At 35.7% G+C, this 26,547-nt stretch overlaps 1 protein-coding gene across 1 annotated transcript in view; it reads right to left on the bottom strand.

Annotated features, from left to right (window-relative positions):
- Positions 1 to 2,124: 2,124 nt before the first annotated feature.
- LOC136838581 (protein ecdysoneless homolog) overlaps positions 2,125 to 26,547 on the bottom strand; it is a 78,863-nt gene continuing 54,440 nt past the window's right edge. Inside the window, 6 exon segments of the mRNA XM_067103786.1 lie at positions 2,125 to 3,684; positions 8,650 to 8,964; positions 8,967 to 9,041; positions 13,562 to 13,757; positions 13,863 to 14,033; positions 14,772 to 14,951. Of these exon segments, the coding sequence (XP_066959887.1) occupies positions 3,266 to 3,684; positions 8,650 to 8,964; positions 8,967 to 9,041; positions 13,562 to 13,757; positions 13,863 to 14,033; positions 14,772 to 14,951 (1,356 nt within the window). The 3' untranslated portion in view covers positions 2,125 to 3,265.

The raw sequence follows: 26,547 nt of genomic DNA on the forward strand, positions 1-26,547 counted from the left end.
ACTTTCCAAAGTCAATTTCCATAAGAAGGATTCTTCCCCTGTAACTTCCTAGCCCTTTGTTAGCTGGAGAAGAGCAGGAATAGTGCATTGCTTAGAGAAGCCATCATGTGTTGGAGCAGACTGTTGTTATTAACATATAATATTAATACTGTGCTTCATGTCAATCAGGCAAACAATGTCAGGAAAAGCCATGACAGAGAAACCATAAAAATTCCATTGCCATATTAGTTTAGGAATCTGATACTGCCCAATTTAATAAGGCTTAAGCACCAAGGTCTGCCCATGTGAACTCTTTCCTCCAATGAAATATAAAGGCGAATGACCAAATATGACTTATTCAGACATAGTGGGATTTTTTGTGACCGTTGCATAGTAGCATCTCTGCCACCAACAGAGATAATTATTACTAAGGAACCAGCAATTGCCACTTCGTCTTACTGGAAAACATACTGCTGATAAGATCTGATAGAGGTGAAGGGGAAGAAATACAAACTCTGTTATACTCCAAACCCTTCCTCAATTACCACTTGAAAACGAACTACAGTGGTCTCTCACCATATTTCCCACTTGTTTTTTCAGTATATGCTTGTAATAATAGCTAATTTTTCATTTTTCAAGCAGAAAATGTGATGTTCTTGCCATTGTTTAAGATTTACAATAATTTATTTTTTGCTCAAAGATAAATCTAATTTATAAGTTTTCTCTTGTGAAACATAAATCGCTGAAATTCATAATTAATGTTATGAGAGAGAAGAGTGTTTGCATCAAGTCTTCAAGAATCTATAGCAAGAATAAGTCCACATAAGAATGTGAGCTAAACCCCAGTGGCTGTTTCTTTTTTTGTTCTTTGGAAACTTTCTTTGGAAACATTTTTGTTTCTTTGGAACTGTGAAATCCCTATTCTGCTAATGGATTTTGAAAAATGGAAGACAATAGAGTGCCTATATCCTTGTCTGAAGTTAGAATTTCTATGACCTAAGTCTAATTTCCTTGGTAGTGCTATTTTCACCAGGTGTGTTTTTATCATCAAAAACTGTCCTAATTCAATTCTTTGGTTGTTGGCCTGGGATGTGATCAGTACAATTTGAACTGAAGTATAAGGCAATGATATGTATAACATGAACACAAAATTTCAAAGAATATCTAGATACAATTTCTCAGCAAAGGTCATAGAAATTAGTGTGTTAGATATGCAAATAAATAAAATATTAAACTAGGATGAACTTATTAAAATGTAACATACATACACCTAGTTCATGCAAATCTAATTAAAAAACCAAGCATAGGAAGAGTAAAAGCTTAGCTTACCATGAAGTCTGAGTGAATTAGGTCTAACGGTAAGTTTCATACAAAGAAGACAAACGCCTTGAGAAACGCTATTAGGTAAAAGCAAGCAAGCACATGCCATAAGGTTGTCACATGATCCTGGAAGAATACAAAAAGTATGAGAAAAGTGGAAGAACACTTTTACATGTAAAATGATAAAAAATGTGAGGTAAATTCAAGAATGAACTGTCAAGCAAATTATAATCAGAGACTAAAGATTTATGGTGTATAAGGGTGAGAGATTGTGGCTATTACTGTGCTTCATTAGAAAGGGCATTTCTCTCTTCTCTAAGTAAAAAAGGCGATGGGCTTTACTATGGCATTAGTCTGTGATTCACTTAATACATAACAAGTAAATAATGTCCTAACAAAGGACCTCATTAGGGACCGGGAGCTGCAGTTTTATGAAACCCAATCAGGTATTCATTTGTGGAAAGATTTTAAGAATAATTTAATCCAGGCTGAAAGGCCTCCTCTCAGCTAACATTTTTGTTATTGTTACATTTCCTCCAGCATATAATACCTCTCTTGTGTATGGATATATTAAAGCAATGTGCACTGACACACTACTACTTCAAAATATCAAGATCCAGTCAATACAGTACATTTTGTGAGAAAATGGAGAGTTTGGTAATAAAACTTACTAAGTTAAGGCAGCAAGTACATCACAAACAAATTTTTTGAAAACCTTGCTGCTCTGAGGATGTTTTTTGACTGATGTGTGTTCAAATCCCCATCCCCTAAAAATAATGATTCTCTGAAAATCTGCCCAATGAGGGTACAACAAAAAATACATAATGCCTATATTTATATATTTATAGCCAAAGATACAAAAAATTTTCTTTAATAGAAGTAGGTATACAGAACATATAGGTCGCTGATTTTGCTACAGAAAAAGCTCAAGATTACATAGAAATCTATTTATGAACATGTATGAGATGAAATCAAAAGAAAACTTGAGCAAACTGCATTAAAATAAAATTATTTTAGTGAAAAGGGGTCATGAAATTATGCACATTTTTATAATAGTATAAACTAATAAAATGATTTAATGAATAAAGCTTCATGTTGCACAGGTACCCGATGTACTTTCATTAATAAATAGGCCAATTAAATAAAATAAATTATAATACAATGAGTTATCTTAAAGAGATTAAATTTCTGCTTCAGAGAAGATAGCAATGAAAGAAATGTTAAAACTTACTTATTCTTATTTTTATCATTTAAAATTTAAAATCTAAACATGACAACATAAATTTAGTTCTGAAATTCCATGAGTATCAAGTAATCACTAACCTATGAATGCCTCTCATTTTAACCACAAATGTTATCTTGATTATCAAAATACTTACTGGTCCAAAGCCAATTCACCTTAAGTATTAATAATGCCATAAAATGGACTAAGACGTTTCAGCTTCTATGGGTAACACCCAATAGAATTATAATACCCATTTTTTAATATCACATGAAGGTGACCTTAAGATACTGTCCATATTTGATTTCCCTTCATGTAAGTTTTGAGTTATCAGCACTAACTGAAGGGAAAGTCATGTCATAATTACTGTAGCTAATATCAAATACCCTACATTACGGCTGAGAAAAATGGACATCATCTTAACTTAAAATAAATCACAGTTGAGCAAACCATTAATGCACCGCTTCAAAAGTACTCGAATTTAACAGATTTATGACAATAAGCCAAACTGGCACCAGCAAAGTCTCAACACAGCAGTCCTCTTGAGTGCATTGTTAATACTCTATAATGATTAACATTTCACTGATATGTCTCACTACTAGTGATATATTACACAAAGACATAAAACACTACCAGTTTTAAGTGCACCTTCAAGCCTCATCATAATGATTTTAACGATGGTTTCTGATATATGATACTCAATGTATAAGATTATATTACAGAAATTAAGCACACATCAAGCTTCTACTTTTTTGTTTTAGGTTTCATTCCAACTGATCCAAGAAGAGAAGATGCTGGGCCAGGCATGCCATTCTGTGCAGTGTATGTTTTCACTAAATCCTGCACAGCTCTCATATCAACCTTTACAGGTTCAAAATTTTCAACATCATCAAATTCATCATCTCCATCATCTTCATTTGAAGCAAAGGTATTCCCAAGATTTGTAGCTGCTAACTCTCGCTCCATTTCTTTCATGTATTCTTTCATTTGTGTATCAACACCAGAAGAAGTTGCAGAAAATGCAGATGTTGATGATTTCTGTGAAGTATTTGAAGACTTGCGGCTTAAACCTCCATCACCCAAATCCTCTTCTCCATAGCTGCTCATTCCAGAAGATTCATCCTCAGAATTATTCCAGTAATCATCTTCTGGAACTCCAAATTCTGTAAAGTTGAATAACTTTATAAATGAAAGTTAACTGCAAACATAAGAAAGAAGAATATCCCCTAGAAATATACATCAACACCAAACCGACAATATACTTTCAGGCATGCATTGTAAAAGTATAGCTACACAAATAACTGAAAGCACATTTAAGTATATCATAGGTACAGTACTTTTTTCATAATCATGTAAAATGAACAAAACAAACATCAAACATTTTCTTGCTAACCACTATTTTAACAAAATCCCCAATTAAAAGATTTTATTATAAACACCCATTGCATATCACATAATTATTAGAAAGAAATGGCTACTCAACAACAAATACTAAATACAATACTGTAGATTAAAACAATATTTAAAACGTAAAACTAGTTCTTGTACACAAATCCATCAGTCACATTGTATCCTTGTTAATAGTACTGAATGTTCCTAAACAAAGTATTTTGTCTTTCAGACAGGAAGGGAAGTATCCATACATGTACCATGTGGATCCACCCTCTTCAAAGTTTGTGTGATGTGAATATGAAACAGTGAGATACAAGGGGCTGGGAGGAGACTGATTTAATTTTAAAACTCAGTTTGTTTCACTACAACCCATTCAGGGTTAAATCATCCTTTGAGGTTTCTTTCTTGTAGTGATTGATTACCTCTAAGTCAAAATAAGCAGTAACATCTATCCCTAGAGGCTCCAAAACTTGCCAGAGAGCATCTCTATTCCATTTAAATGCAGAAACAGAAGGCCTCTTCTGATGGTGCACTAAAAGGCACAAACTGGCAACTAAGGGAGGAGTGGAGCTGACTGAATTTGAGCCCCCTGTAGCTGCACCAATCGCAGAACAGATTCCATTTGAACTGGTATAAGTTGCTTGTCTAGGCATGGAAGGGCTGGACAATGACTATTACAGTGCTAAGAAAATTCTAAGCCTCAAAGACCTCACTTGATAACCTCAAGTATGCAGGAGCATCTAGAGGTTGCCATGGTACCTAAGGAAGTGTGGCTGCTTGGGAAATATCTCCAGGCCAAAAGGGAGCAATTAATGCCATCAGCAAATGTTTGGAGCCTTGAGATTAGCTTATGAGGCTGAACAGCAGAAAAGCATAAATGTCCAGCTGTCCCAGGAGGGGAACATCGTCTCCTACTTCCAGGCCACATAAATTCAGCTCTGATGAGACTGAAAATTTGCAACTGAGGCCTGTGGAAAATAGATCTGACAATGGCATGTCTCACAGTCACCTAAGCACCTTGCAAACTTCCAGATATAACAATCACTCTCATGACAGAACTTGAGACTGCCCACCACTACACTGTGCTTCCCTGCATCAAACCTAGGCACTATCCCCATCTCATTAACCTCTGCTCACTGGAAAAAGTCCACTAGCAGTCAACTGTTGTTGATTTGCATGCTATCATACTGAAAATTTGTCCTTCCAGTAATGGCATAAATGCTCAGATGCCTAGAAGGACAGCCTTGAATCCAAGAAGTTGACACAGTGCATCCTGTCTATCACTCAGAGGGTACCTGCTAAACACTGGAGAGTGAGGAGCCAAGGGCACCCCTACCAGAAGGTAACCAGGGTCATTCCACCAATGTGGTTGTAACCATGAATAATTGTAACTTGTGACACCAATCACTGAACCATGAGTCAAGGATGACTTGTGAGCAGAATGAGCATGTTCTAAACCATGGTCATCCCTCCTGTAGGCCATCCAGTAACTGACTGGGGCTGGACATACATTGGGAACTCTGGAAAAACCACACATGTGAGCTCTGGACAAAGCCCCACCAATGGTCACAATACCCAGCTGTATCTGTACAAGGCAACATGCTATGCATGAACCATCTTTCTACAATGTGCATGATCTAGAAGTTGTGCACACACTAAATGAAGTAACAATGACTCTTCTCTGCTGAAATAAAAACACAAAAATGTCTGGGGCAGTCCTCAAATCTTGGAAGAAATGAGGAGACATGGGTTCCAAGCATGCTTGGGAATTCTACCTACAGCAGATTTCCTAACTGCTGTGGAACAAATGCTGCTGCCAACCCTCGCAAAGGGAAGGTGCTCACTTAAAGTCCAATGGGGCTTGCTTATGAGAGGGCCTTCCAACACTTCTTTTGCTTCCTATGGAAGGCAAGTAGCAGGGTTGGGCAGTCTGATAGGATGGTACCAAAAAGATTCATGATGTCACTAGGTGAGTATTTAACCCTTCTCAAGATACCAGTGAATGCCTCTAGGCCTTCCGCAGCTTCCTGCCATGCCTCTTCCACTGTGAAGGAGACCAGCCAGCGCACTCATCACAGGATAATCAGAGCTGCAGTACCCAACACTAAAAAGAATCAAAGACACTAAGGATACACCAACAAAGAGGCATAAACTGGCCAAACATATGAACATCCTTCACATGTCCTTTGACAGCATTGATTGTTCACATCCACGATATACATAAAAAACAAGCACCATATATACAGAAAAAAAGGCAGAAACACTTCAACGAGGCAGTCACATAGGAAAGCAGCATCTTGTTTTAACCACAGCTGAAGAAAAAGTGCATGCTTCTAATTAATCAAGCACCATTGTAGCAAGTTTCAATGATCATTTCCAGCCTATGGTGAGGAATATTCCTACATAAAAGGTGATGGTTTGTATTCCCATAGGGACAAAAGCAGGTGTTACAGGTTAAACCGATGATGACGAAACCCACAAGTAGCCAAGGTCACACTTTAACTATTTTGCTAAGTAAAAAGTGAAGGAGCAGAAAAAGATGGTGGTTAACTATGAATGAGCACAAAGCTAGGAAGATTCTGAGAGTGCCAAGTTCAGTGCTAAAGACACATGAATGGTGAGGAAGGTAACCAGTTCCAACTGGCAGATAGAGCATGCCTGAATGCTCTATCTGTCTGTAGGAAAAGAAAGACTGTCTTGTGATGTTATGGATCCCAAAAATGTGGGCATATCACTGATGGCATTGAGATGACACAGAAAGGGAACAACAAGAACTGCACATTCACACAAAGTTAATGCAAACTCTGAACTGCACTAGCATATCTGGATGCATTTCTCAGAAATGTGTAGAGTACAACACGAAATTAAGCTTGGCAATTCCTGCTTACTGTGCCTTGTGAACTGGAACTTACACTTCTTTCCCTATTTTGTTAAACTGTGTTCTGTAAACCCAGGTTTACAGAAATGTTAGCTTTTGGTTGGCAAGGTCATGTGGCTTTTATATTAATGTTTTATTTATATCCAAGTGGGTACAGTAGTTGAAACAAAAAAAAAGTGCTTTAGTTTAATGTACTATCATATTCCATTGTAGTTAGAGTTCTTTCTGTAATTTAACTGGTTTTTCTTGTCAGATACAGAATTTTAGACTGTACATCTGACCATCAAAGTCCAAGGGTCTTAAATGAGTCGTTTTGTTGTCAATGAATAAATGAAAAATTAGCCATCCTGAAGTTTTTGCAGCCACCTGGAACATGATGTATGACTTAGGCAGATTAGACAAATAAAAAAATGAGAAAAGTTCAATGTCATAAATAATTCAATATGTTACATATTAGTCCATGTCATTATTCAATGTAAAAATTTTCAAAAGTCATAAGCATAAAGCACAGATGATGGTGTGTATAGCATGAGCAAACTGAACAAAATGTAATGGCATAACATAAAAGAGGTCATATCACATACTGTCATAGATGTTAATTTCTTGTTTATCACTTTAAATTATTATTATTATTATTATTATTATTATTATTATTATTATTATTAAAATAATATTGTTTTTGATAGCGTAGTCACTTGTTTCGTCCTCAAGGAATTACCTCATGGTCTACCAGAGCTCCGTGGGTGCTCTGGTAGACCAGGAAGGGTAACTCCTTGACGACTCAACAGCAACTACCAAAAATTGGTTCTTCATGAGTCAAAACCTGTTCATTTACACGTTCGGTACAGTATATGAAAATCTTGTGAATTTTCAAATACTATTTTACTGTACATAAATACCATAATAATATTACTTAGTTTAATTTTAAAATAAATAAATGTGTGTAATTTATAGCATTAAATGATAAAATAAACAAACACATGTGCTATCTTATGAATTTGTACTGAACATCTGTTTTTCTGACAGCATCAGTCTATCTTACATACTGTTCATCATTAATAATTTATAATTTTAATCCTACTGATGATATTAGAGTATGGTATACTAAAATTTACACGATAACTTGAAAGGTCCAGAGATCTTGATTACATAGTCCAAAACATCCTATGCTACAATTTCTTGTCCTTCACCTTGACAACATTCATTCCTAATACCAACAGGTAAAATGGCATTACCATATTACCATAATGGCCCATACTTCTACTGTACTTAATGTATGTTTGTGAAACTAAGGGATCTGTTACGGTACTTATAATTACAGCAATGCTTAGTACTAGTACAGTAATGTGCATTGCTACTTTATGTAATTGTTACTGATAACTGCAGTTATTACTAATAACTTCGATCTAAGGTATTCCAAGTTTAGCGTTCTAGCATCCTGCCACTGAAAATGTTGGCTTGGCTACTAGTTTTCTAACGAAACCTAGTCTATGAAGCTGTCAGATACTACATTCTTAGGGATTAAAAATTACTCTCAAATTTTTAATTTGAAGGTGCTGGCACTCCTAAACCCATGAAAATTTAGGTGATCTTTATTTTTGGGAGGAAATTTTAGCAATTATCAAATAAAACTTTATAACAGAAGTAAAGCATAAACTTAAGACAACATGTGAAGTGTGAGTACGATTAATAAATGATAGTGGTGATGATGGTAAAGATAATTAATTAATAATAATAATGATATCAATACTTTTATTATGAGCCAGCAAACACTGGCTCATTCTAACCTAGTGTAATAATAAGTACAGTAATGCACTAAGCAGTATGAAAATTGCAAAGAACTGGTATTTGAACTTACCTAGAACATTTGCCAAAGCATCTGTAAAGGAATCAGCATTGAACTCAACTTTGTTTGAAAAGGAGGACATCTCAGAACTGTTTGATGATTCAGACATATTGGACTGATTCGAAATTTTGCGGACTTGAGGGTGAACTGAAAGGTTAGAAACCTTTCTGCCTTTACTTGAAGAACTTTTTCGTGTTGACAAAGTTGACAGTTTCCTAATACGATCTTGCAAATCCTGCGGGACTTCAGCACCCTCTAAATCAGACATATGACCTAAAAAGGCTGAGAGTGTATTCATAACTTCTTCCTCACTAGCCCCTTTGGTATTTCATTACCATTAGTTCCAAATTTAGATTCCAACCATTCATCCAATGCATCTGGTGTAATATTCAGCCAGCTATCATCTGAAAAATAAATGTACATTAATATCCTCTATGTAACTGCATAATTGAATTACTCTAAAATTCATACCAAAGCTTTTCTTTTGGTAAGAAGTTTGTAAAACTAGTCACCTACAGTCTTATATTCTCTCAAAATTAATTGTTGTCCTATACTGTAATCTGAAATAACTGTTTGAGTAATATTTATACTTGTTCCCTATACACTATACCACTATATTTCACAAAGAAACAATATCTGACATAGTATTTTTTAGTTGTACAGTACTACACTCTTATACAATACACAAATTTAGCACAGTATGCTCACTGAACTTAGCAAGTACCTACCCAACCACTACAGATTGTCAAGGTTTTTGAGTGTGAAATTTGACACACTGTCCACTAGTACTGTAATATTATTTGAAAAGGCCAAAATTTTCAGTCAAGTTTTACCTTTATACTACATAGGCAAGATATTACAGAGGTTCCATGAAAACTATCAAATAAAACACACCAACAATAAAAAAACAAAGATGCTTCATATGATGAACCTTTTTCCTTAAACACGAGCAAACGTGTCTTTATGTTCTGGAGATCCAATATAACATTCTGGGTATAAACAGTACCCTGTGATATATTAATTTTCCCTAATATGTAACATCATCTAAGTAACCTAACCTGCAAGTTACAATTATGCTTGAACAGTATCACATACTGTATTTTGCTAGATCAATAAATGTCAGTCTTAACAGTAGCCATCAGAAAAAATCTGTTACCATTAGCAAGGAAGAAATTGCAGTACTAAGTGTGGATCAGAGCAGATTTAATGTTTACACATGAACTTTAGACTGATCTTTCAATTATTATTTTTATTTAATAATTTCTCAATGGACCTAAAATCATATAGTAAAAAAAGTCTGCTACCATAAAAATTCAGTTTTATACATGTGAGCCATAAAATTTTTGCACCATTTACCCGAATATTTCTACAAATAAGTCACAGGAAAAATATGAAAGATGACAGAGTAGGATTTATACACATTTAAATATTATAGCCCAAATTAATATAACTACATATACAGTAGTATCTCATAAAAAAATGTCATTTCATTATACAGAAATAATGACAAACATACTCTTTAATGAGATGTCTTGGTTCCCCTCTACTGATGCACAGTACTACCATTCTAGTATCACTTCACATTTCACATATAGTACCTTGAAAGCTGCAGATAGTTAATGTTTTATTTATAGAATAGGTCAATACTGTGTATCAACATGACTGCTTGTGGGCCAGAAAATAACGCAACACAGGCAACTTGAGCCTTTAGTTGGATCATCCAGCACAGCATGCAGTCCCAATGCAGACCATACTTTATATATCCCCTAGTCAACTAGCTCTGACATTCATTCACCTGCCAGGTAAGTGTGCACTTTTCCATGAACACAGCAAAAAGTGTTCATGAGACTTGCCTTACACATTTTTTGAGCTGCAGTATCATAGTGGAGTTCTGTGTAGGTATGCAAACAAAATACCACCTCCTCTCAATGTTTCTGAATCATTCCTTTGTTCTTGGGAAGCCAGAGATTCAAGCCCTCTGTTTTCTAGACAATGAAAAATATTAGAGTGGTTTGATAATACCTGTCTCCTCGTGTATAAATTAACTCCTAGAGACTGACATTAAAATTAGATTTGAAACTGGCACAGGACCTTGGGACACACTGGAAATCCACTGATCATGTCTGTCAGTTGAACTGGTGTATTATTGTTAGTGAATCCCTTCATGGTTTCTTCAGTTGAACTGGTGTATTATTGTTAGTGAATCCCTTCATAGTTTCTTAAGTGTTCTTCATCTGAAGGATAAATTATCTTGTCACTCTAGATACTGGCAAGGTTGTAACATAGGACTCAATACTCAACCTAACCTCTTCAGGTTCATACATATGCTTGATTACCATTTAATTACCTCTCTGGTTGAACCTGGAGGTTTTCAAAGGTTTGAAATATCCTAATTCCTACTGCAAGCATCATATGATCTATGGGTGTTATGCTGATAATGGAAAGTAGCACTCAACATTCACAAACATCCTGTTGTTCTCTCATGTTTCTGGAACTCTCAAACCCTACAGAATGTTTACAAAGGCCTTTACCTAGCTGAAATGTTTGATTTGGGATAGCAATGACAGGTACAGTGTGAAATACAATAACTTCAGCACCATCTCCATCACATCTTCAAACAGCATGTCCTCACTCCAGTTGCACTCTCTTACGTTCTAGGGATCTGTGTATCTCAGCTGTGGTGGCAGCCAGGAAACGACACTGCCACTCTTCCCTAGGTGTTGGAACATTGTGAACTTCTTGAGTGACCTGGTGACCCTTTGAGCCTTCTTAATTATCCCAGCAAATAGCCAGAAATTAGGAGTCTTACCATGTCAACAGTTGAATGATCCTGCCATAACTTCATGGCTCTGATTATCTGCTTTACAGTGTCTAAGGACTCCCCACAAATGGAAAGAGAAAGCTCCAATAGCCTTTCTCTGGTGAAAAATTCCTCTGATCATTAAACCAATTTCATCTGGAACCCCATTTACCCTTTAAGTTTCTAATCCTGTATGCTGTCCTTTAACTGAACTAGAGGAAAACGGGATAAGCTTAAGCACCTTGATTAACTTCTTAAGTTAATTCCCTCCTTATTTGTATAAATACTCTGAGATGCTGCCAATGACTGAGGATTTACAAACAAGGTTTGGCATCAAGTTTCAGAATCTTGGTCTTAGAAAGAACTCAAGCCATTAACGCAGATGATCCGTGCTAGTCTCATGCAAAACCTGTTTTTATTTTTTATTCTGTCTTAATAAAACATCATATAATCTCTTAAAACACACCTTCCCTCTTAATGTTGTGGGTGCTGTAGGTGAATGAAGCCTACTATATGTCTACTTAAATAAGAGTAGATGGGAAAGACAATGTCTCTGCCCTTCTCCTCTTATGCACTCATCTCGTCTCTCCTCTTCCTGTGTCACCTCAGTTCTCCTTGTGTGCTTATTTTTCCTCCTGCTGACCTACCACCTATAAGTGGGTTCTCTTAGGCTACTCCCACACTAACTCAAAGAACAAGACTGCCTTTGCTAGACTCCTAATGATGACCGCTTATCCTCTACAGTAGTTACTACATGATTTTCTGATCCTCGTTCAGTTGGAATAGGATCTATTTGTTCTGGAAAAGAACCTATTTCTGTGGCAGTTATCCTTTTCTCATAACTTGTTGTTCTTCGTCTACACTATGAGTTCCATGTGTGACCAGTGTTTTTCCTTAGCCAAGCCTATAGCAACAATAATTTCTAGTATTTCTGTTTTACAGTCTAGTCTACAGTCACTACAGGTGGAATCCATGGTATTAATGTGGACCTTTGTAGTCACTGTCATTACTCTGGGGTGGTCACATATCTGTTGTCACAGAGGTCAAAATTTTATTACAATACTTACTATACCTAAGGTTTAGACACCTTGAATGAACTCATTGATAAATAGCATCCCTGCTTCTGGTAATAAAAACTACAGATGGCAAAAACAAGTGAACACACACACCAACACAAACAAACATAACTGCACAATTATCAATGAAGTAATGAATTTCTTAGGTAAGGAAAAGGAAAAGTTATCAGATGTTGCAAACAGACAAGGGACCAATTTCAAGAACTGACAATACTGGACAGGTAAGACTGGCCTTACTGATGTCTACTCTACCTACTATTTCCTGCTATCCAGCACTCAGTTTATCTGCCATGAATGCAGCATGCAGATGAAAGTATAGAATTTTCTAGGTTTCTATACTCAACATGATGGTAACATCTTACACCGTATAACAATTAAAATGAGTTCACGATAATATCTAAGTATACCAATAAAAACAAATTCATGATAACATCCAAGTCATATAAAAATTTGACTCTTACTCAGTGGTTCAGCTATACCACCTAATAACTTGAAATGCAGTTAGTCCTATCCATCCATGAAGGATTGGCATTTTTTCTACTTGCTTTAAAAAGCTGGCCTTCATAAATTTTGTATATGATTTCTTCGTTTCTATCCATACTCTAACCTTTGCTATACTAAATTATATAGTAAAGTGCTGTAATTCTTATCATGTATGCATTTAGATTTACACGCATGATCTGAGTATGTCTATCAATAATGAACAAAAGTTATAGTGGATATTTACTTTTTAATTACATCCATTTATTTGCTTATTTACCCAGGTTTCCACTTGAATTGCTGCTGTAATCCAGTTCATTATATCAATTATTTAGTCAATCACAACTGGAAAAAACCATTAATGTTTAATGTTCACCACAAAAGTAACATGTTACTGTGACTTCAAGTTCCAGCAGTTGTTACCTTCTGTACAATGCAAAGTACATAAAAGTTAACCGAACATGAGTACCTTATGACTGATCTTTAAGCGAGACATAGAGACTTAAAAGAGTAGCTTAGTGCACTTTATTCCCTGTCAGCCACAAATGAAACTGTAATGTATACTAACCATCAGCAGGAACTAGTCGAGTGGCCCTTTCCTTGTAGAATTCATAATCAATATTCACTTTACTAAGCAGCTTAATGATGACTGCTCCAGCTGACAAAGCATCATGAGATCCATCACCAGACATCATGTTAGTGATGAAAAACTGTTGTGCACGATCTTCCAATTCTTTATATAACTGGGATCCTTCTAGCTCACCCTGAAAAGATGTTTTAGCTTTAACAAAACTGCACAATGCCAAACTCATGCCAATATATGCAATATAAATAACTCCACACACAGTAAAATAAATAATCGACCATACCCGAAAGTATCCCTTTTCTGCAAGTGACTGTTGATAACGAATCCATTTGGGGTTGTTTGCCAGATCTAGTCTGGATGTTGGAGCATCTTCTGGAGAACATGGCCCTGATGTAGGTGTGGACACAGGGGTTACACCCCCAGCTGTGCATACTAGTAGTTCAAAACCACAAGCCTATAAATCAGAATGATACTTAAGGAGATCACAGACAAAGTTTGCTTTTTGCACTCATCATGAGGGTCCCAGAATTCCTGATGTTATCTGCCTTTTCTAGCTTTAGCCTGGTCCTTACGATACCTAGAAATCAAGTGTGTCTTCCAAGAAATATAGTCTACATTGCACCTTTTTTTTGATAAAATAAAAAAAATTCCTCATGTACAAAATATTGCTATAATTCTGGAGTATCAATTCCTGCTTGTTGCTGCTAGGTCATCTCAGGTGCCCCATTTGGCTCCTTGGGCTATTCCACAGTAAGTGTTCCCTGGCATCCAGTCTTGCATTTGAAATTCTCAAATGCCCATTTTTATTAATTTACTCTTAATTATAAATATCATTTTATGGTAATTTTTATTATCATATTGAGAGCCTTTTTTTCCTGCCTTAATTTTTTCACACGTGAATTCGCTACAATCGATTCGTAAGTCAATGTAAATTTCTGTCATATTCATTAAGGTCATCTCAACTTTTTGGCTAACCGATATCATTCTCAAACTCTGGGCACCTAGTGAATGCAGACATTCAAACCAGTTAACTACTCTTTCGAAACAGTTACTTACTTCATATGCAAAATGGCCATTTATCTGGTATCCAAAACCTGGAGAGCTGCGCAAGTCATGCAGGTATAAACACAATTAAAATTTGATCTTTGTATAAACATAATTCATCCAGTAATACACTGAGTAAGTGACTGACCAGTTTCATGCCAAGATCGTGGGCTTTGAAGGAAGGATGAGTAGGTATCGGGAGGTCCCATCCTGTCCTAACATCAGGAGTGTACCGATTCGCAACCATCTGGGCATAAAGAGCCTTACTGAATCGTACAGCTGTCATCACTCTTGTCTCAGGGGGGAAATGGCGCATCACGCGTAAGGCCTGCAAATAAAATAATAACAAATCTTAAAAGAAACTGAAGAAAACTTGTAAAACACATAAAAAGGAAAAAAATATGAAAAAATGTTTATCGCTGATGACAACTGAAAAAAGGACAAAATATGAGATGGCAAAGTCCAAACTGGAAATTCTACTGTTATACTGTACTACCCTTCAAAACTATTTCGATATAACTTTCCAAATAAAATAAGCATATAATCTATTTTTAATACTTTTTACATAAATCTCCCTACGAAATTATTAAGGCACAATCTTGTTTGCTCGGGGTAAAATCTTGCTTTATTTTTACAAACTTTGACAGGCAAAGTATTGAACCTATGGGGCACCAGTGCACTGTTCTATTCTCTGGAGTGAAAGATAAACAAACACATATTTAAGGAAAGGAAAACAAGGCCACATGGGGTGAGACGAGGGTTTTCCTCAATGAAGGTTAAGGAAACCACACAATAATTATTATATAAATAGTAAAGGTCTGTCCTTGTGTCTGCTTTGGTTGCATCCATCTGTCTGTCACTCAGCATGACAACTAGCTTTATTCTATACAACATGAATTCAAGTTCTTGCTGAAGAAGAGGAAAAATCATAGACAAGGTATTATATGACCAATAAGCCATAAACCGATACAGCTACTCAAACTCACAGTTACTTTAACTAATTTGTATCCTACACTTTGGTGCATTGCAGCTTCTCAACCTATGAGTTAATTTGCTATTCCCCAAGCTTTCAAGGAGAGACCAAGACCGAGGGCCTCCGAATGGCTACTGTGATGTTTCAAGTTGGCAAAAGTTGAACGGCCTTGCCAGTCTGAAAATCTAAGTCCAAAGAGTCCGTTCTATGGACCATCCCATCCACCATAAAAACTTAGCGGTTCGGTGTTTTATGTATACCTGAAATCCTAAGCTTCTGACGATCTAAAAACTTTAAATTACTATGTAATACCTATTCAAGAATGACGAGAAGCAACACAATAGTTGTGACATCTCTCAAAAAAGAACTCTTAACTACCTTCTCTGTGAAAATACAATACTTAGAAAAATGCTACTGTACAAAACACGATTCACTCAAAAGATGAAGGATTTCGAAAATTTTATGTATTCATTACAAAGACATTATAACGTCACAAATTTGAAGCCACTAGTATTTTTCGGAAGGCGTTATGCTACAATATCAACAACCATGATCTTGATCTAATCACAATGGAAAAGAAGACACCAAAAACTAGAAACTGTACATTTCTTGAAACTAACCGCTAGAGATATCACTGAGAAATCTGGAGGTTTAGGCTTTAACATTATCAATGGTGGAAAAGTACAGTTAGATGTGTGTACAAGTCAAATTCAAAATCTATTTGTTTCACACTGACTGAGCTACGGCGGTATATAATGGTGATATTAAGAGTCAACTGAAAATCAAAAATTAATTTCTACTATTTCCAAACTGTCAGATGGATGCCGTAAAAGTATGTAAATATTACCAGACCATCAATGAAGATCATATGACGCCTATGAAGTGACGTGACCCTGATCAAATTCCACAGTAAAATATGACACGATTCTTAAAACTCCGAAATATGAATAACAGCGATATCTCGTAAATCCCTTTTACTCGTTGTTTAGTACTCATAACCGTAATGTTAAGAAAATATCGTGACAAACTGTTATGTAATAAAAATCCACAATTATGTAAATAAATCGTCTCTTTTGCACGTAAATACGATTTATTCATACAACTGTGGATTTTTATTACATAATAATCGCAATGTTAATAAACGATGCGTATCGGTAATAAATAAAGCTTATTAATAATGATGACATTAACGCAAACGATAATGCTAACAGAAGTCAATAATAATAATAATAATAATAATAATAATAATAATAATAATAATAATAATAATAATAATAATAGATACAGTATTTACTGTCTGACGGCAACAATGGGAAATTACCCCGCCAAGCGCATGATCTAAATTCAACATAGCCTGAAACAAATATATTGGAGACCATCTGGTGTTCAGCAAGAAAAAAGTGACCTTATAGGGACTTCACAGACGTCAAACTAAGGCACATCTGATGCAGCACCTAAATATAACGGTAATTTCTCGTCACTGAGCTTTGTTTGCCTAAAGAAAACATAAAACGTTCCCTTCACAAGCCAACACACACACACACACACACACATATATTTATATATATATATATATATATATATATATATATATATATATATATATATATATATATATATATATATAGAGAGAGAGAGAGAGAGAGAGAGAGAGAGAGAGAGAGAGAGAGAGAGAGAGAGAATCTGATAAAGTGATAATAAAGAAGGATGATAGGCTGGTGAAAAGAATATATAATTCGGAAGTGTTAGGAGGAAGGAGGAGGGGGAGGCACACAAATGGATGGATAGATGATGTGAAAGAGGCCAATAGACATTACTAAAATGAAAAATATATTTTTTTTTAAAACACGCTTTTATTAAAATGCACTAAAAAGTGGAAAATAAATATTTTGATACACCAGGATTTTCTTACAATTAATCATATGTACAAAAATAAAAGCGTGGGCGAAAAACGTGGAAGAAAATGTTACAAGAAAAGAAATATATATTTTTATCTCATGTAGCATTTTCTTCCATGTTTGGAGCCAATGCTTTTACTTTTGTAGACATGTAAGAAAATCCTGGGGTGTCTCAAAAATTTACTTTTCACTTTTTAGTGCATTTTAATAAAGGCCAGTGCAAATTTTTTATTTTTATTATTTTATTTTATACTTTTTAGTTTTGATAGATATTGTACCCAATATATGATTGTTGCTAACGAAATTGATATCCTGTCGAGCCAAAGAAGGTTTGAAAAATCTGTATAGTTATTTATCGAGTCAAGGAAGTTGTGAAAAATCTGTAGAGTTATTTACTGAGTCAAAGAAGTTGTGAAAAATCTGTAGAGTTATTTACCGAGTCAAAGAAGTTGTGAAAAATCTGTAGAGTTATTTACCGCATCAAAGAAGTTGTGAAAAATCTGTAGAGTTATTTACCAAGTCAAAGAAGTTGTGAAAAACCTGTAGAGTTACTTACAGAGTCAAAGAAGTTGTGAAAAACCTGTAGAGTTATTTACCGGGTCAAAAAAGTTGTGAAAAATCTGTAGAGTTATTTATCGAGTCAAAGAAGTTGTGAAAAATCTGTAGAGTTATTTACAGAGTCAAAGAAGCTGTGAAAAATCTGTAGAGTTCTTTACTGAGTCAAAGAAGTTGTGAAAAATCTGTAGTTATTTAGCGAGTAAAGAAAGTTGTGAAAAATCTGTAGAGTTATTTATCGAGTCAAAGAAGCTGTGAAAAATCTGAAGTTATTTACTGAGTCAAAGAAGTTGTGAAAAATCTATAGTTATTTACTGAGTCAAAGAAGTTGTGAAAAATTTATATAGTTATTTACAGAGTCAAAGAGGTTGTGAAAAACCTGTAGAGTTATTTACCGAGTCAAAGAAGTTGTGAAAAATCTGTAGAGTTATTTACCGAATCAAAGAAGTTGTGAAAAATATGTAGTTATTTACCGAGCCAAAGAAGGTTTGAAAAATCTGTAGTTATTTACTGTGTCAAAGAAGTGAAAAATTTGTACAGTTATTTACCAAGTCAAAGAAGTTGTGAAAAATCTGTAGAGTTATTTACCGAGTCAAAGAAGTTGTGAAAATTTTGTAGTTTTATTTACAGGGTCAAAAAAGTTGTGAAAAATCTGTAGAATTATTTACCGAGTCAAAGAAGTTGTGAAAATCTGTAGAGTTCTTTTTACCGAGTCAAAAAGTTGTGAAAATCTGTAGAGTTATTTTTTAAGTCAAAGAAGTTGTGAAAATTTTGTAGTTTTATTTACAGTCAAAAAAGTTGTGAAAAATCTGTAGAATTATTTACCGAGTCAAAGAAGTTGTGAAAAATCTGTAGAGTTCTTTACCGAGTCAAAAAAGTTGTGAAAAATCTGTAGAGTTATTTACCGAGTCAAAGAAGTTGTGAAAAATCTGTAGGGTTATTTACGGAGTCAAAGAAGCTGTGAAAAATCTGAAGTTATTTACCGAGTCAAAGAAGTTGTGAAAAATCTATAGAGTTATTTACTGAGTCAAAGAAGTTGTGAAAAATTTATATAGTTATTTACAGAGTCAAAGAGGTTGTGAAAAACCTGTAGTTATTTACCAAATCAAAGAATTTGTGAAAAATCTGTAGAGTTATTTACCGAGTCAAAGAAGTTGTGAAAAATGTGTAGTTATTTACCAAGTCAAAGAAGTTGTGAAAAATCCGAAGTGTTTCATACAAATCCCGCGATACTGGGAGAGGTCACTGTAGGGTCACTAGAGGTCACCGCTGACCTCCTGATTATGCAAGGTTAAGCTGTCACTGGGATTGAGCAACCTTGCAAAATTTCAAGTCCATCGGATGAAGGGAACAGGTTGAAAATTGATTTACAAGATTTGACCAAGACAAACTAACAAACAAACAGACAAAAAAAAGCAAGCTAAATAGCAGTGTATAAAAAAATGGAGCCTCAACATCCAAGAAGCATGAGAGAGCGTCTCAGATCGAGGTGAATGACGCAGTATGCACTATGGGGTTTGATGCACTGCTGGGGTTCATTTTCGTATAGGTGCACAGTGGCTGATTTTGTGGAAGTTTTCTCCCCAGTGGATTCATCCACAACCCAGCAATTAAAGAATGAATGCAGAAATGATCATGGACTCTTCTCGAAAAGAAGTGGGTTAATCTGAAAATTATATATATATATATATATATATATATATATATATATATATATATATATATATATATATATATATATATATATATATATATATATATATATATATATATATATATAGTGTGCAGTTCATGTCTGATTTGTGAAAATGGTTGGCTTGCTAGGTGTAAGAGCCACTAGAGTACAGTAATTTTTTGGAATTCTATTTTAAATCTTAAATTTATCTTTCTTGAGTGATGGGTTTTGCGGTTATCACTCTAAAGGTTTACTGTTCTATTGTATATTAGGAGAAGAATGAGAATTTCAAAATTACAAAGAAGTGTAACGAATACTGTTCATAAATGGCAAAACATTATAACAATGATTGACCATTTGGAAGTTACAGGCCGTCGCAGTAACAAAAGTCCTAGCTATAGAAAATCTCATTCACCATAAGGTCTGATTTTCAATGAAAACATCTGCAGTATCCTTTATGGAAGAATAATCAACTCCAGGCATATGAATTGTTGCACAAAACAATATTTGTTAATATTGTCTTTAAAAAAAAAACACCAAAACAATAAATACTGTAACTGTGCACAACCCCTTCTCAGATATAAGCGTTTATTATGTCACGTAAACTGGTGTCAACGAAACATAACGTAAGAAATCCTAAGTTTTACTTAGAAAACTTAAGGTATAAAGATTAAAATCAAAATGCAGTACTGCGCTCATTAAGCTACTAATATACTTTTTCTCTGGCTCTTCAAGAAGTGTTCTACATCATTGCGAACGATGTGATAATACCCCGAGAGAATGACGAGAGCCCTATCACAAACTGCAAATTACAGGGGTTGAATGTCAACTTAATTTAATTCTTGATTTATAAAGTGGGCCATGAAGAATAACGTCTGAATAACATGCAATATTCAACACCGCTCACTTTTCTCACATTCCGCTTGAATTTTCTCTTGAGTATTCTGTTAGTTCTATTTGTAATGTGTACCTTCGGTGTCTGTCCCAAATGTTACTTTGGAAGAAACTGACGGCAAAGTAAAAAAAGATAAAAGAGAAAAAATGTCTGAATACCTTCTAGGCAAAGGGGTAAGAGATTTCTTTTATCTTCGCATATTCTTGCTCTGCCATCATACTCTTACCGTATACCCTTATGGTTACAGCATGCATAATTACATAGTCACATTAATATATATATATATATATATATATATATATATATATATATATATATATATATATATATATATATATATATATATATATATATAGATATAGATATAGATATAGATATATATATATATATAGAGAGAGAGAGAGAGAGAGAGAGAGAGAGAGAGAGAGAGAGAGAGAGAGAGAGAGAGAGAGAGAGAGAGAGAGAGAGTGTACTTCACGAGTTCTATGCAATGCGATGTCCACAACGCCCTTTCAACTTTTCTATTTCATAATGTTTTTCGATGCGTTTTCCCTTTCAATCCGGAAAGATATGAACGTTGAAATTCTCCTTCACAGGTGGGTTTCGAAACCGTAAGAGTCAAGTAAGGAACGATAATTTTGAAGAGTCTTTCGTCACAGTAAATTTTTTTCTACCTACATGGAAACAGCTTTTCAAAGCTTTGCTACTTCCTAGCACAAACAGCTAATCTTCCCCCTCATTAGGATGCACACATAAACAAGCAAAATATGCGCCGAAGCTTCTTTGGCGCACTCAAGTTTTCTGTATGAGCCGTGGCCCATGAAGCTTTCAGCCACGACCCGGTGTTGGCCTGTCCTATAGGGTTGCAAGACGCACGACTATGGTTAAATTTAACCTTAAACAAAATAAAAACTACTGAGGTTAGAGGGCTGGAATCTGGTACGTTTGATGATTGGAGGGTGGATGATCAACTAACAATTTGCAGCCCTCAAGCCTTAGCAGTTTTTAAGATCTGAGGGCGCGCATAAAAAGTGCGGACGAACCGACAAAGCCATCACAACAGGTTTCTTTTACAGAAAACTAAAAGCACCTGATGAATGACATCCCAAACTGACGGGTTGGAATAACATGAAAGACTGAGGCCTTCTACAGACGGGGACTGGGAGCCACCTGTAATCATCTTTGACTTCAGCAGTTGTGGCTGTTCCTTCGATTACTTAAAGAAGTACATTCTCTGCCTCATTTCTAAATAATGACCAAAAAATCTAAAGCTTAAAAACAAAACAAATGCATTCCGAGGCAACATTCACACCGCTGACTAAATTTTTCATGTACTCAGTCATTTATCTGTTAGGGTAAATTTAGGCGGCATGATTATCTGACAGGGTCTGTGCTTCTACCACCTGACCTACTTTTCCACTTGCTATGGGGCAGAAGGTAATCAATTTTGTCATGTGATCCGTGGTCATCCTGGCTGACCTCAATACGCATGGAATTCCTGTCACGCGGATTGCGTTCGATACAACTCTGCACACAAAAGCCTTTTGCCAAACATTCGTCGGAAAGAAGGCCGATCCAGAACAAAGAGAACAGGGGGATAAGGACATCAAGGCGTGTGACATATGGCCCCCTCCTCAGGTGGGTTGCGTGACCTCAACTATGCTATTTTTCTGGAAAAGACGAAGGTCGGGGGTTGATAGGGCGGAAGACATATTTCAGTCTACAAGAAAATTCTACTGTACATATAAATGTAAGTCAGGCTATATATTTTCCTCAGGAAATTGTTGACGGTTAACTGCACCATTATCTGTGTTCCACTTTACTCCGTGTAATTACGGGATACCTAACCCAATAGTATACAGTGTAAGCATACATATAGTGGAACTTCTTGGGTGTTCCAGAACAGCCAACCAAGGAAAGTAAGCAGGTCTATATAGCGGTGGACTTATCCTTTTCCAGTAACCCAAGTGCGATCTACTCAAAAGAACAGTTGTCAGTAACTAACAATGATGACTCTAAAACATCACAGCAGAAACCTTTTCTGGATTCTTATCCAACATCAACTGTACATGTGATACTTTTAAAATGATGTATCAGAGAGCAATTTAAATTGGTCAGACCACCATACTGACTGGTGGCGGAAGAGAAGGTAAAAAATAAATGACGCTTCGTTATTTCGAAATCAACAAACAGCGATTCATAAGAGAAAGTTCCATCGCAATCCTTTAGCTTGCATTCGAAGGCCGTCAAAATATCCCTGATAACACTTCCAGTTCCTTCATTAGCAAAAATGATCCCAAGAACAAAGTAGGTGTGAAAACAAAGAATGATCAGACAATGCTTTGAAAGTGAAGGACGACAATGATGCAGCAAATAAATACTAAATGGAAACTATCGACGCCCACCTGAGACATGCAGAGGGGGGGGGGGTCCACAAGGATACAGCTACAGTGACCGAAATGTAACAGCCATCCACCAACGGGACAGATAAGCGAGACAAATTACTTCCGCAATGCCAGGAAAGAGGTCACCAGGATACAAAAGTTTTGTTAATCACTGGCGAGGGTTATTCCCTAAGAACCTGGGCTTTTTGACACCCAAAAAATGAAGAGTCACTCCAAGCAAGCAAGCCGGGTCCTTTAGGAAACTAAGAACTGAGTACGATTACCATAAACTGCAAGTCATTTATACAACTTTCAAAACAGTTGCGGGAGAACATGATTTTCTACTGCTATAGCTAACAAAAAAAAAAAAAAAAAAAAAACTAAGAAAGCGTAAAAGTACATTCGATTTCGGTGAGGGTGAGGGTCGGTGCTAATGAAAAATAATAAGTAAAATATACAAGCGCTGATTCCGCTAGATCTGGAAGGATGTTTTAAGCAACTAAATTATTTGAATTATATATGTGACTGAAACGGTGTCATTTCAGATGATTACTGTGAATCTGAAAAGAAACATTGTCAGCTCTTCATAGTACTGTGTCTCTTAAAAACATACTGATGTCATTCAATCATCACAGTAGCCTATACCAAGCAAACAACTAAGTTTCCCTTTTGCTTATTTACTCAACCCAAGGATGCGTTAAGTGATTTACTTATACATACACACATACACAATAAAACAGCAATTTCACTGTTCTGAATAGTACTGAATCTTAGGGTTCTGAGTACACAATGACGTGGTACAGAAGAAGGGGGAGGGGACTGATACATCTAAGGACAAACTGCTGGATTTGATGGCGTCTACGGAAAGGAAAATGAAAACGCAAGGTGTCATGGACAGGAAGTAATTAGGTGTGAGGTGTGTGGCGTGGCAGACAGATGTAGGGCAGGTCTCGTTGTGTCATGAAAATTGTAGGGTTGCGTGAATGGACATAAATATGTTATTCCAAGGATTTTGTAACTGGCAATAGTGAAAGTTTCTCGGAAACGCTAAATCTGTAGCACTGTCAACATTTTGTCCCTAAATATAAATATACTACGTCATTGTGTACTCAAAACCCCAACACTCAGTACTATCCCCATCGGTGAGTTAGCTGTTGTTATTGTGTGTGTGTGTGTGTGTGTGTTTAGAGAAGGGATATGGGTAGCAGTGCCGAGGAGTTTGGACGTAGAAATAAGTCATAGGGAATAAAAAGGTGTAGTTGGCAGATTCAGTATCTTGAGTGAGATGGGATAGGTTTGCGAACGTGTCATAAAAAAGGGCATCGATTGTTTGAAATACTTGGTTCTTGAGTATATTTCTGAAAAAATGATCAAGAACAAAGTTTGCGATTCAGTGTTATTAAACAATACGTGGAAAAGTAAGTTGGAGAAAGATTAATAGTTGGAAGGATTTACAGTGTGGCAACTAATACGAGTGAGTCAGGTGGCTTTCATAAAAAAATGTAGGGAAAAATAAACAATATCTTTAAAAGTGAAAATGAACAGTAAAGAAACAAAAGTGGTATGAGTGGCAGGACAAGGAAATCAAAAGTTCAGAATATATAAAGGAGGTTTGCTGAAGAGTTTTTGCAGGACAGAAGGGCGAATTTTTTAAAAGTATAAATTAGGCCGTGAGAAAGTGGCAGAGAAATAGGTGACTCCTATCGAAAAGTAAAATCTTTGGGTTTGAAAAGTTATTGGGACCAAAGGAACAAAGAAAAGGGTTTACTGGTTATACACACATATATATTATATATACATATACATATATATATATATATATATATATATATATATATATATATATATATATATATATATATATATATATATATATATACATACACATATATACTGATAATATACTGGCTGGTCACTTATTGATTTCTTCACATTTTGGATACGTTTTTCACAGCGAAGCGTAGGATCCAAATGAAGAAACCTGTGACAACCGTATGTTAACAGGATGCAAGACATTAAAGAGAAACGCTCAGGAATAAACGTTCACTAATTAAAGTCGAAGGAAATGCGCCTACTAAAAAAAAATAGATATAGACACTTTGCATGTCTAAATGACAACTGAAATTGGCCTTCATTACAAAAACAAAGCACGTAACTATAAATAAGAAGAGAGAGAGAGAGAGAGAGAGAGAGAGAGAGAGGCGGAAGGGGGTTATGACATTATTATGCAGCAGTTTGTGTAAATCTACAACTCATTATCTTCTTATTTTGGCGAATGGGACGGTGTGAAATATATATTCAATAGTCAACCAAATCACTGTCATCTCTACACTACTAATACGCTTGCCCAATGTTTATGATTTTTTATTTTAATCACCTTCACACCGTTTATCATTAAAACACATCATATACTGTATATACGATTTATAAACTTCCAAAACAAAATAATCAAAGCGTTTTTGCCGAATAAAACTTCATAATTTTTGCCAGCTGAATAAATATTTTGATAAACAAATAATCTCTCTCTCTCTCTCTCTCTCTTAACATTACCAGACAAGACCTGAAAGGTTCATATGGCAATTCTCTCTAAACAGATAAACAGCATTTATGGTCGTTTTGTCTTCTCTCGAAAGGAGCACACAAAGTCTCAGGCAATCTTGGTAATGACAGTATTGGGGAGGAGCCACGAATTTAGTTCGACATTTGCGAAAACAGTTTACCAAGTTAGCACGCGAGACTCTTATTGCATGACCCTGACATATAATTAACCTTAGAACTAATTTCTCTAACTATCTGAGTCGATACGAAATGAATCAATGGGTACGTGGAACATCCTTTTACTTCCGTATCCTCAAGAGCGTTAGAAGGACAAAACGAGCGATCGTTTTAAACAAGCACGCACTAAAAGGACTTTGTCAACCGCTGATCTCCATTTAAACGACCATCTAAGTAGGTTAATCTTTGCATATTTGAATGACATGTCCCCAAGTCTAAGAAAACGCTAATTCTGGGGTTTATTAAGGAAAGGCCAACTAACCGCAGAGAAAGTATTTGACCGCCGCCGCCACCACGCATACAGACTGCATCCCGCAACACAAGGATACACGACGTCTAGTCCGCTTAAAATTCACCCCAGACATCGCTCTCGCGCAATGATTCAGAAACGCACATCTTCATTCCACGGAGATGTGAAAACTCTTGAGGATGCAGCCTATGTCAAAACGCTGCAACGTCCTTACACATTACTTTGAGAATCAGTTCCGTGCAGCTTACTTGATTCGTGTGTTTCGTAAAACAAGACCGATTTTCTGTCAATTCTCTTTGTTCCTTATAACAATATTTAGCGTTATTTAGAAAAAACCAAACGTATCAAAGCCTTGGTAAAGTCTCTCACTCTCCCTCCTACATAAAATGTATAAAGCATTAAAATCCCTCTCTTACACTCTACTATATACAATACAGTACACAGAGCATTAAAATACTGGCATCATCCTTCTCTCTTTCACGAACATATAACATACACAGAGCATCAAATCTTTGGTTA

This window comes from Macrobrachium rosenbergii, chromosome 5, assembly GCF_040412425.1.
Source record: "Macrobrachium rosenbergii isolate ZJJX-2024 chromosome 5, ASM4041242v1, whole genome shotgun sequence".
NCBI lineage: Eukaryota > Metazoa > Arthropoda > Malacostraca > Decapoda > Palaemonidae > Macrobrachium > Macrobrachium rosenbergii.